The sequence below is a fragment of the Carcharodon carcharias genome, chromosome 5 (genome assembly GCF_017639515.1).
Source record: "Carcharodon carcharias isolate sCarCar2 chromosome 5, sCarCar2.pri, whole genome shotgun sequence".
In the NCBI taxonomy this organism is placed as follows: domain Eukaryota; kingdom Metazoa; phylum Chordata; class Chondrichthyes; order Lamniformes; family Lamnidae; genus Carcharodon; species Carcharodon carcharias.
The window spans coordinates 171,971,322-171,984,357 of NC_054471.1; the positions used below are offsets into that span (position 1 = coordinate 171,971,322).

Consider the following 13,036-nt stretch of genomic DNA (forward strand, 5'->3'; position numbering starts at 1 on the left):
GTTGTGAAGATATTAATCAAGTGAGCACAGGAGCTTTTTTAAAATTCATTTAAGGGATGTGGGCATTGCTACCTAGGCCAGCATTTATTGCCCATCCCTAATTGCTCTTGAGAAGGCGATGGTGAGCTGCCTTCTTGAGCTGCTGCAGTCCCTGTGGTGTAGGTACACCCACAGTGTTGTTAGGGAGGGAGTTCCAGGATGTTGACCCAGTGGCAGTGAAGGAATGGCGATATGTTTCCAAGTCAGGATGGTGAATGGCTTGGAGGGGAATTTCCAGGTGGTGGTTTCCCATGCATCTACTGCCATTGTCCTTGTAGATCATGGTGGTTGTAGGTTTGGATGGTGCTGCCTGCGGAGCCTTGGTGAGTTTCTGCAGTGCATCTAGTAGATGGTACACACTACTGCCACTGTGTGTCAGTGGTGGAGGGAGTGAATGTTTGTGGAAGGGGTGCTAATCAAGTGGGCTGCTTTGTCCTGATGGTGTCAAGCTTCTTGAGTGTTGTTGGAGCTGCAAGTGGAGAGTATTCCATCTAAATCCTGACTAAGTGCCTTATAGATGGTGGACAGGCATGTCAGGAGGGGAGTCAGGAGATGAGTCACTCTGACTTGCTCTTGTAACCACAGTATTTATTTGGTTTCCAGTTCAGTTTCTGGTCAATGGTAAACCCCCAGGATGTTGATAGTGGGGAATTCAGCGATGGTAATGCCATTGAATGTCAAGGGGTGATAGTTAGATTCTCTCTTGTTGGAGATGGTCATTGCCTGGCAGTTGTGTGGTGCAGATGTTACTTGCCACTTGTCAGCCCAAGCCTTAAATTGTCCAGGTCTTGCTGCATTTGGACATGGACTGCTTCAGCATCTGAGGCATTGCAAATGGTACTGAACATGGTGCAATCATCAGCGAACATACCCATTTCTAACCTTATGATGGAAGGAAGGTCATTGATGAAGCAGTTTAAAATGTTTGGGCCTAGGATACTACCCTGAGTAACTCCTGCAGTGATGCACTGGAACTGAGATGATTGACCTCCAACAACCACAGCCATCTCTCTTTCTGCTAGGTATGACTCCAACCAGCGGAGAGGTTTTCCCCTGATTCCCATTGACTCCAGTTTTGCTTGGGCTCCTTGATGCCACACTCATTCAAATGTTGCCTTGATGTCAAGGGCAGTTACTCTTACCTCACCTCTGGGGTTCAGCTCTTTTGTCTATGTTTAAACCAAGGCTGTAATGAGGTCAGAAGCTGAGTGACACTGGTGGAACACAAACTGAGTGTCAGTGAGCAGTTTATTGCTAAGCAAGTGCCACTTGATAGCACTGTTGATTACCCCTTCTATCACTGTATTGATGATCGTGAGTAGACTGATGGAGCGGTAATTGGCCGGGTTGGATTTGTCCTGCTTTTTGCGTACAGGACATACCTGGGCAATTTTCCACTTTGCCGGGTAGATGCCAGTGTTGTAGCTGTACTGGAACGGCTTGGTTAGGAGGGTGGAAAGTTCTGAAGCACAGGTCTTCAGTACTATTGCCAGAATATTGTCAGGGCTCATAGCCTTTGCTGTATTCAGTGCCTTCAGCCGTTTCTTGATATAACGTGGAGTTAATCGAATTGGCTAAAGACTGGCATCTGTGATGCTGGGACCTTTGGAGGAGGCTGAGATGGATCATCCACTCAGCATGTCAGGCTGAAGATTGTTGTGAATGCTTCAGCCTTATCTTTTGCACTGATGTGCTGGGCTCTCCCATCATTGAGGATGTGGATATTTGTGGAGCCTCCTCCTCCAGTGAGTTGTTTAATTGTCCACCACCACTTACAACTCGATGTGGTAGGACTGTAGAACTTAGATCTGCTCCATTGGCTGTGGAATCACTTAGCTCTGTCTATCACTTGCTGCTTATGCTGTTTGCCTTGCAAGAAGTCCTGTGTTGTACCTTCACCAGGTTGACACCTCATTTTTAGGTATGCCTGGTGCTGCATCTGGTATGCCCTCCTTCACTCTTTATTGAACCAAGGTTGATACCCTGGCTTGGTGGTAATGGTAAAGTCGGGGATATGCCGGGCCATGAGGTTACAGGTTGTGGTTGAGTACAATTCTCCTGCTGCTGATGGCTCACAGCACCTCATGGTTGCCCAGTCTTGAGTTGCTAGGTCTATTCAAAATCTGTTCCATTTAGCACGGTGATAGTGCCACAACAACATGATGGACGGTATCCTCAATGTGAAGATGGGACTTTGTCTTCACAAGGACTCTGCGCTGGTCATTCCTACCGATACTGCCATGGACAGATGCGTTTGCGGCAGGTAGGTTGGTGAGGATGAGGTCAAGTATGTTTTTCCCTCTTGTTGGTTCCCTCACCACCAGTCACATACCCAGTCTAGCAGCTATGTCGTTTAGGACTCAGCCAGCTCAGTTTGTGGTGGTGCTACTGAGCCACTCTTGGTGATGGACATTGAAGTCCCCCACCCAGAGTACGTTCTGCATTCTGTATTCTGAGGGGCTGATCTGCAGAAAGGCAATCAGCTGATAGTTGTAAGGACAGTAATTACAAGGATGGTTGGTGTATTGGGAGGAAAGGGATGGTTCAGGTGAACTTTTCTTGTGTCAGTTGTTCTCCAAGAACTCTGCTGCAGTTTGGTAGCACACCTTGATATAAAGGTGGAGGTCTACGATGACCTTGACAGCCTCAGGAAGTGTGGTCTATTCTTTGGCTTAGAGCTCTAGTTATGGTTGCAGTAGATGACATAGCTCAGTGACAGCTTCCTGAGTGAAGCAAGAATATTCAGGCCTCAGTGTGGTCACTTTGCAACCATATCTCTGTATTGACTATCATATTACACTCATTCATTTCTATTTGTGCTATCAATTCATCCATCTTGTTACTAACACTGCATGCATTCAGATAAAGAGTCTTTAAATCTGTCTTTATATAATTTTCCCTGCTTTAACTTTATTTGCTTGTGCACTTGTACACTCTGCCCCTTCCCATCACACTGCAGTTATCATTGACAGTATTGCTAACCTGCACTATTGCCTTGTCCTTTCTCTTTAACTTTACAAATTTGCCCTCACCTGAACCCTGCATGCTTCCCCTGCCCTCAATTATTTAGCTTAAAGCCCCCTCTACAACCATAGTTACACAATTTGCCCTTACTTTGGTCTCAGTACAGTTCAGGTGAAGGCCATTCCAATGGTACAGCTCCCTCTTTCCCCAGTACTGGTGCATGAATTGAAACTCATTTCTGCTGCACCAGTCTTTGAAGCACGCATTCAACTCTCTGATCTCATTTACCCCATGCCAATTTGCTCATGGTTCAGGTGGTAATCCAGAGCTTTTTGCCTCAGTGATTCTGCTTTTCAATTTAGCCTGAACTGCACATACACCTTTAGTAGAATTTTCTCCCCCAGAGAACAGTGGAGGTTGGGTCATTGAATAATTCAAGGCTGAGTTAGGTAGCTTTTTGATCGACAAGGGAGTCAAGTGTTATGTGGGACAGATAGGAAAGTGGAGTTGAGGCCACAATCAGATCAGCCATGATCTTATTGAAAGGCCGAGCAGGTTCAAGGAGCCAAATAGCCTACTCCTGCTTCTAATTCTTGTGTTCCTGTATTCTTGTGTCTCGAGCTGCATTCAATGATGAATTCATGCTTGCTTACTTGCTTAATTGAGATTGAAAAGTGTTAAGGGGCTGGCATCCTGGTATAAGTCTTGGGAAGTGCCTGATGCTGACCTCTGCTCCTGACCTTAACCAAGTATCCAGAATCAGGGTGAGATTACATGTTGCTGGTGAAGGCCCATACTACTAAGGGTACTTCAAGGACATTTTGGGGCACCTCTCGAAAACATGCTGCATGTTTGCTAATTGGCCCCTTTAAAAAGTTATTCAGAAGACCAGGCTATGATCCAGATCCCATTTGCGTCACTCCAGCTGTTACCTGCTTTTATTTGATTATTGGTTGCTGCTGCTGCCCCAGCCAGGAGCAAGGAAATGCCCAGCCTGAATACTGCCTCTGTTCTGGGCTTTTCACTTAGTCTCCTGTGGTGGGAATTGGCACAGATTCTCCTCTTGCATGACTTACTTGGCATGGAAAATAATGCATTACTTTTTTTCATCTAAATGTATTTACTTCATCCCAGACTTTAGATGGTACATAGTACAGCAGTGAGATGATGCTACCCATGTTTACCATGGCCTTTTCTTTGGACTTTGACTGTGTTGGGATTCTAATTGTTTACATTTTACAAAGTTGTTCTGCATCAGATATCCATGACACCTTCCTTTCTACTCAAACAGGAACCATTTCATTTCATTCCTCAATGGAAGCAGTGAACAAAGAGGAAAGAGTTGCGGGCTTCGCAAGGATAGCAGGCTTCCCACGGTGCATTGCCTTGTGTGCTTCATGTGAAGACCTAGGGATATCTGGGAATGGGAGTGGATTCCACTCCTTGAAAATGTTCAGTTTGTGTGCATTTTTGGCAGTGTACTATGTAGTTCTGGTTTCCTAGCAATAGTCATGATGCCTTTGTCCTGGACTGGTCCTGAAACACTAATTGCCAACAATGGTCCCCAGCATTGTCTTCCAGTGGAGACATTACGTGGAGACATACTTGCCCTCCTCTTGTACTTGCCTGCTCCCTTGTGTTGCATACTTCAATTCTTCCTTTAATATTATTACAGCTAAAATTGCATAAAAATGTAAAATGTTAACTCTATTCATTTCTTTAATTGTTTTGGTTTTCAACGATATCTTTCTCAGTAATCAGAGTAGGGCATAAAAATATATGAATACCAAACCATACAGACATGTGAGGACCTGAAGTAATGTTGCTTACTTATTTACTGCCACCAGTGTAAAGCTTAGTAGGAGTCACTAAAGTTCATCCAATTCTGAATCACCTGTTTTCTTGAGCATAAACATTGCATTTTGATTTTTTTTTTTCAGAATGATAATCTGGACACATGGATACAGTGATCAGGTTACGATGGATTAGATAAATGAGAGCCACATAGCTTGGTCACGTTGTCCATGTGATCAGGAAAACTTCAATCTTTGAAGCAAAACAAAATTTACCATGAATTTTTTTAAAATCTGGGATCTTTACAAAATTTGTTAGGCAAGCAAACTGGCATTTCTGCGACTGCCAGTCAGTGCCTTTAACTTAGATACTTCCGGATAGAATTGTAAGGATACTGCGGTCCTCTTTTAACTGGTGAATTTTTAGGGTGGTGTGTGCTTATCTTAGTGCTGCTGAGTAGAAGTACAAATTTTAACAAAGAAAATTTGAACAGTGAATTTGTTTATTCTAATTGTGCTGCATTGCAATTGGTCAGCCATGCAGTTCTATTGATTAATATTGTTGTGACAAGCAAGGATGGATCCAGGGGCTGACATTTAAATATCAAATGCTTTGAAGTTTCTCCTAAGAGCTTGTTGTTTTGCAGTTATTTTCCTCAAGGTATCTAATCAAACAATTCTGAAACAATTTTATAGTAATTAAGAGTCATTTTTTCAGAGTCTTCTTATCCATAATGAGTGATAAAAATACAAATTAAAGAATTGTGCTTAGATAAAGTGACAGCAAAAAAATCCAGATGCATTTTGGAATCTCCCACCCCTTGGTTTATTAGGTAGAAATAGGGATCTGTATTCATATTAAATCTAGTTGGATTTTAAGTAAATAGTCAAAAAGAAATAAAACTGGACGAACCACCCGGCATCGACTTAGGCTCTGGAAATGACAACGACACACCCAGCCCTGTCAATCCTGCTTAGTCATCCTTACTAACATCTGGGGGTTTGTGCTAAAGTTGGGAGACCTGTCCCATAGTCTAGTCAAGCAACAGCCTGATATAGTCAGACTCATCGAATTATACCTTACAGCTAATGTCCCAGACACCACTGTTACCATCCCAAAGCAGAACAGACCCATCAGAGGTGGCAGCATAGTGGTATTCAGTCAGGAAGGAGTTGCCCTGCAGACCCAATGAAGTCCCATGGCATCAGCTCAAACATGAGCAAGGAAACCTCCTGCTGATTAACATCTATCACCCTCTCTAAGCTGATGAATCAGTACTCCTCCATGTTGAACACTTCCGGAAGAAGCACTAAGGGAGATAAGAGCACAGAATGTACTCTGGGTGGGAGACTTCAGTGTTCATCACCAAGAGGGCTCAGTGGCAGCACTGTTGGCCGAGCTGGCTGAGTCCTGAAGGACTTATCTGTCAGATTGGGCCTGCGGCATGTGGTGAAGGAACCAACAAGAGAGAAAAACCTACTAGACCCTGTGCTCACAATCTGCCTGTCACAGATGCATCTGTTCATGACAGTATTTGTAGGAGGGTCCACTGTGCAGTCCTTGTGGAGATGAAGTATCATCATACTTTGTTTTATAATGCTCCTGCGAAGCACCTTGGGAAGTTTCATTCACTTAAGGGTCTTATATAGATATTAGTTTTTTGTTGAACACACTGAGGATATCCTCCATTGTGTTGTGTGGTACTATCACCATGCTAAATGGGATAGATTCAAAACAGATCTAGGAACGCAAACTGGGCATCCAGGAGGTGCTCATCTCCTGTAGGCCATCAGCAGCATCAAAATTGTACTCAATCACGATCTGTTACCTCATGGCCTGGCATATCCCCCACTCTACAATTACCATCAAGCCAGGGGTTCAAGCCTGGTCCAATGAAGAGTGCAGGAGGGCATGCCAGGAGCAGCACTGGGCATACCTTAAAATGGCGTGTCAACCTGTGAACAGGCCTACTTGCTTGCCAAACAACAGAAGTAGCATGTGATAGTCAGAGCTTTGTGGCCCCACAACCAGCAGATTAGATCAAAGCTCTGCAGTCCTGCCACATCCAGTTGTGAATTGGTGATCAATTAGACAGCTGAGCAGAGGAGGAGGCTCCACAAATATTCCCATCCTCAATGATAGGGGAGCCCAGCACATTAATGCAAAAGATAAGGCTGAAAAATTTGCTTAATCTTCAGCCGGAAGTACCAGGTGGATGATCCATTTCAGTGTCCTCCTAAGTTCCCCTGCATCACAAATGCCAGTTTTCAGCTAAGTTGATACACTTCACGTGATACCAAGAAAAGGCAGAAGGCACTGGATACTGCAAAGGCTATGGATGCTGACAACATCCTGGCAGTAGTACTGAAAACTTATGTTCCAGAACTAGGCATGCCCCTAGCCAAGCTGTTCCAGTATAGCTACAACATTTGCAACTACCCGATAAATGGAAAATTGCCCAGGCATGTCCTGCCCCTTTTTCTCCATGAGCTCTAACTTTGCTGACAAGTCTGTTGTGAGGCTCTTTATCAAATGCCTTTTACATGTCCATGCACACCACATCAACAATATTAACCTCATTAAACATCCCTGTTACCTCATCAAAAAACTCAAGAAATTTAGTTAAATATGATTTTCCCTTAATAAATCTATGCTGGCTTTCCTTAACCTGCATTTATCTAAGTGACTCCCAAGTGACTATTAATTTTGTCCCGAATTATCATTTCTAAAAGCTTCCTCACCACCGAGGTTAAATCTGTAGTTGCTGGGCTTATTTTTACACCCTTTTTTGAACAAATATGTAACATTTGAAATTCTCCAGTCCTCAGGCACCACTCCTGAGTCTAAGGAAGATTGGAAAATTAGTGTCTCTACAATTTCCACTCTCACTTCATTCAGTAATCTTGTTTGCATCTCATCCAGTCTGGTGCCTTATTAACTTTTAAGTTCCTGTCCACATAATGCAAGACATATCCAATCCAGCCAATTACCACCCCATCGATTATCAGTGAAGTGATGGAACGTGTTGTCAACAGTGCTATCCAGTGGCACTTACATAGCAATGACCTGCTCACTAATGCTCAATTTGGGTTCTGTCAGGGACAGTCGGCTCCTGACCTCTTTACAGCCTTGGTCAAAAACTGGGCAGAAGAGTTCAACTTGAGAGGTCAGGTGAGAGTGACTACACTTGACATCAAGGACTACTTGACCAAGTGTGATGTGAAGTAGCCCTAGCAAAATCGAAGTCAATGGGAATCAGGGAGAAAACTCTTGACTGGTTGGAATCATTCCTAGCACAAAGAAAGATGGTTGTGATTGTTGGAGACAAATCATCTCAGTCCCAGGATTTTGTCATAGTAGTTCTTCAGGGCAGTGTTCTAGGCCCAGCCATTTTTACCTGCTTCATTCATGACCATCCCTTCATCATAAGGTCAGAAGGGGGATGTTCGCTGGTGATTGCACAGTGTGCAGCACCATTCACAACTCCTCAGATACTGAAAAAGTCTGTGTCTATATGCAGCAAAACCTGGACAACATTCAGGCTTGGGCTAATAGGTGGCAAGTAATCTTCACGCTATATAAGTGCCAGGCAATGACTGTCTCCAACAAGAGAGAGTTTTACCATCGCCCCTTGAAATTCAATGGCATTACCGTTGCTGAATCCCCCACTATCAACATCCTGCGGGTTACCATTGACCAGAAACTGAACTGGACAAACCGTATAAAAACTTTGACTACAAGACAAGGTCTGAGACTGGGAATCCTGCGGCTAATAACTCACATCCTGACTCCCTAAAGTCTGACCACCATCTACAAAGCCCAGGCAGGAGTATGGAGAAATACTCTCCACTAGCCTAGATGAGTGCAGCTCCAACTACACTTGAAATGCATGACTCCATCAACAACAAAGCAGCTTTCTTGATTGGCACCAGCTTAAACATTCACTCCGTCCTCAACTGATGTACAATGGCAGCACTATGTACCTATACAAGATGTATTGCAGTAACTCACCTAGCCTCCTTCAATAGTAACTTCATAACCTTCAATCTCTACCACCTGAAGGACAAGGGCAGCAGGCGCATGGGAACACCACCTCCGCAAATTTCACTCAAAGCTGCACACCTTAACATGGAACTATATCACTATTCCTTCACTGTCGCAGGATCAAAATCCTGAAACGTCTCTTCCTAACAGCACTGTGGGTGTACATACATCACATGGACTGCAGTGGTTTAAGACGGTGGCTCACAACCACTTTTTTGATTAGGGCACTTAGGGGAGGGCAACAAATGCTGGCGCCCACATCTAATGAAAGAATTAAAAAAAAGTTTCACCACAGAAATAATGCTTGTAAATCAGTTGGAACATGGGGAGAAGGAACAGAACTTTTGGCAGCCAGAAGCTTTTTCCTGCTTCATTTTCACTATCACTACAATTTATTGTGGTGGGGAGCAGAATCAAAACTTGTGCTCATTATCACTAGCTTCTGGAAACCCATGAAATGGCATTTTCTTTTGTGTTGTGATATTTATAAAAATAAAAATAAGCTGGGTCATGCATTAATTTACCTATTGTTTGCTGCGATAAGTGAAATAAAACAGGGGAAGTAAACAGACATGTAACTGCACTTCACGTTTGTAGTTTATTATTAATCATGAACATAAAACATTTTAATTTTTGTGGTCAATACTCTACCTGTTTATGGTGCTGTATTTGATGTAGCAATCTGGCGGTGTTTGGTTTGTTACTTATGGATAACGGAACATCAGGCGTACAACTAATTCTATTTTTTTTTCATTTTTAGTTGACCTTCATAGATACGTGACACATTTTCAATGGGACATGGCTAAATATCCTATAAAACAGTCACTACAAAATATAACAGAAGTTATTGCTAAGGTGAGATTTGGTATTAAGAAATTTGTAATTTAAATTTTAATAAATTAAGTCTGTATATATCAAATATATTTTCAACCATATATTAATAAAAATCTTGCCTAACTCCCTCTTCCTAACTCTTACTTTTTGATGCCAAGATTTCTTTTTGTAATGCTTTGATGTCAACATTTATAATGTCAAGAGCAGTAAAGTTTAACTTTGACAGGAGAGTAAACAGCAGCTTATAAGCCTATTATATAGTCTACTCGATTTTCCTCGCCATTGACTTCAGTGAAAAGGAAAATCAGGCAAGATGTATATTGGGTGGCTATTTCCACTACTATCTGTTTTGCACTACTGCCACAGCTGAATTTTACCTCCAATTTGTGAACATTTGTAATTGAAAGTGAATATGCCAACAATTTCTATCATGATTTAATTGAAGACTCTGGTCAATGGGTGGCACTATGATGTCTTCCCTTTCCATGGCCCGGATTTGCTTTAGTCAAAGTGGCCCACTATGTTCTCTGGGGAGGGGAACGGAGGCAGGATAGATTTCGCAATTGTGCGATTCACGGAGGCAGCGGCATATTTAAAAGTGCCAGCTGCCTTCATTCAGAAGCTATTTTCATCGAGAGATTTGCAGAACATGACTCATGGGACCTAACGACTTTCAGCTAAAGGTGTGAATCTAGCGGAGTTCTTTGGAGAGGTTAGGTATCTTTTTTAAGAGGTCAGGTACCATTTTGCAGAGCTTTAAAAGTTTCAGCAAGTGCCACAGAACTTCGACAATTTCAGATACAGGCTGGCACCCAAGGGAATTGGAGTGTGAGGCCTGTGGCCTTGGAATATAATTTTGGCCCTCCTGACTTTGGCATCCAGCTGGGAGCAAAGTGCATGTGCTAGATGAGGGGAAGAGTGTGCATCATGGCAAAGAAGCTGCAAAATGGGGATGGCACCTTCACATATTTGTGCCATAGAGGCACGTGGGCATGAGCAATGTGCGGCCAGAGGAATGGACAGGGCCAGGAGATAGAGACTGCACAGTGAGCACCAGGCAGGAGGAGGAGGAGGGCAACAAGGTTTTACCTCAAGGTAAGGGAATACTATCTGGATACGACAGAAAACCAGTGCCGAAAAAGGCTCAGATTAACCCAGGAGTTGGTTACTGAGATATGTGCCATAGTGCAAGATCTGGCACTGAATTCTGCAGATCTGCATGCCTTGCCATTGGCACTGAAGGTCACAGTGGCTCCGAATTTTTATGTTACCAGCTCTTTTCAGGGCTCAGCTGCAGATCTTTGTGGCACATCACAATCAGCCACACACAGCTGCATCAAGGCAGTCACTAATGCCCTCCTTGCTTGGGTGGGGGAGTGCATAAACTTCCCAATGGATGTGGTGTCACAGTTGCAGAGGGCCAGGGGGGTTTGCCAGATTAGCAGGCTTCCCTCAAGTGCAGAGGGCTATTGACTGCACCCATGTCCCTTAAGGGCACCAAGTCATCAACCTGACACCTTCATAACCAGGAAATCCTTCTGCTCCTTGAATGTGCCAGTGTTGTGTGACCACACCAAGGTGTTCCTGCATGTATGTGCACACTACCCTGAAAGCTGCCTTGATTGTAGCAATGGCAGATTCTTTACAGGAGGGAGTTCATCACCAGTAGTTTGCTTATTCACGATGGATTCTCCTAGGCTCTTGAAATGTCACAATTTAAATCAGCCAGGCCCCGGTGAGCAGCTTCCACATAATAAACCTTTAACATGGAAGCCAAACTTCTTCAGGGAAATGCCCAATCCCAACAAGAAAGAAAACCAACAGCACATACTGAAACTCAATGCCATCAACATGGCTGAGACTATGACCATCATAACCCTTGGCCTCAACATGGTGCACAAATCACACCCTGAGAAGTCCATCACAGTCTATACCATGCAGATATGTGTTAGAGGCTGTCAATGAGCTGGAATGAACGGCACCTTGTGCCTTGTCAAACCATGCCCAATATGCAAGAGGGCCAGAAGGAAACATGACTTTACGCCCACGATTTTCAGATATGATTGTATGTGCTAACAGGACTGCAGCAACTGCACATTGTGCAGGGTGATTCCACATATGTGTTGGAACAACTCCTTTCACTACCTTCCACGTTAACTATCTACCATTGGCGTCCAGTGTCAGGAGAGTGTGAGATCTGTAACATGCAATGCTGCCAAACACCTCAGTTCCCTGTGACCCCACACTCTCTACCACCTAGACGACAAAAGCTTCAAATGTAGTGGAGAAACCACACAAGCACGTTCCCCAGGAACATACACGGCATCTTGCCATGTGGAAAATCCACTTAAGTCACTGTGTAACAATCATGTGCGGATGACTGTATTTGACACAAAATGCATGGTTGAAGTGCACCTGATAAACTGGATTTGATGTTTGATTCTGATCATTGATCCTCCCTTAAAGGCGAGGAGGTGGAAGCAGTCTGCTCAACTCTCCTGTTATATGGCATTGAGGAGCGAGGTGGCCGGCCTCATCATGCAGGAACCCGTTAGGGACCTACCTCGGAATGCAGCCTCTGCATTTTTGCAGGGCCAGACATTATCACTGGGACATGTAGAGCTCTTGCATCCACTCCAAGTGATGTTGGATATGTCACTCCATGAGATTGGCCATTCTGTCATGGTTGGAGCTCATGCAGTCAAGCTGAGACAAGGTAGAGCTCATCACCATCATGGACTCCTCCACTCGGAGTGTGTGAACTTGCATTGCCTCAGGGAATTCTGGAAGATGTCCACATACTTGCTGCTGATGCAGTGTCCTTCACCATATGCCACTGACTCTAAATGCCTGCTACATCCCTCTGATCTGTGTTGGCAGAGTGTGGGCTGATGTCAGATATGATGCTGCCTCTTCGGACATCTCGTCCTCCTCCTGTTGCCCAAGGATGAGGTGGCGCATGGCAGGATGGGTGGGGAGCGGGGGGGTGGGGGTGGGGAGGTGGATGGTGGGGTGTTGGTGTTGAGTGAGTGGTGCTGGGACCTGTGTGTGACACAAAAGGAGGTAATGAGATGTAGCCCCTTACATAGTGAGAGCACACTCTGATACACACTACCATCACCATTGTGTTCCAAAATGCTTCTACCACCTCCTTCAGCCACTGCTACGGGCAGTTCTCCACCCTGACAACCAGCCAGGTGGGCACCCTGGCTACGTCCATGGCTGTCTCCTTCATGTTCTTGATCAAACATAGCCTCGTGGTCCCACCCTCAATTTGTGCTCTCTCCCTGGCATTATGGGCCCTCTTGTCCTGCAGGTACTGCATATAGAGTGATATTAGCCTAATGTTAGCTGTCACATT

The 13,036-nt window shown here is 44.3% G+C and overlaps 1 protein-coding gene across 5 annotated transcripts in view; it reads left to right on the forward strand.

The window, feature by feature from the left end:
• Nucleotides 1-13,036, forward strand: part of LOC121278461 (V-type proton ATPase subunit C 1-A-like) — a 107,021-nt gene that overhangs the window by 16,283 nt on the left and 77,702 nt on the right. For all 5 annotated transcript variants that reach the window (XM_041188914.1, XM_041188911.1, XM_041188915.1 and 2 more), the window contains exon 5: nt 9,602-9,696. In XM_041188914.1, coding sequence (XP_041044848.1) covers nt 9,602-9,696 — 95 coding nt within the window. The remainder of the gene's footprint in view (nt 1-9,601; nt 9,697-13,036) is intronic.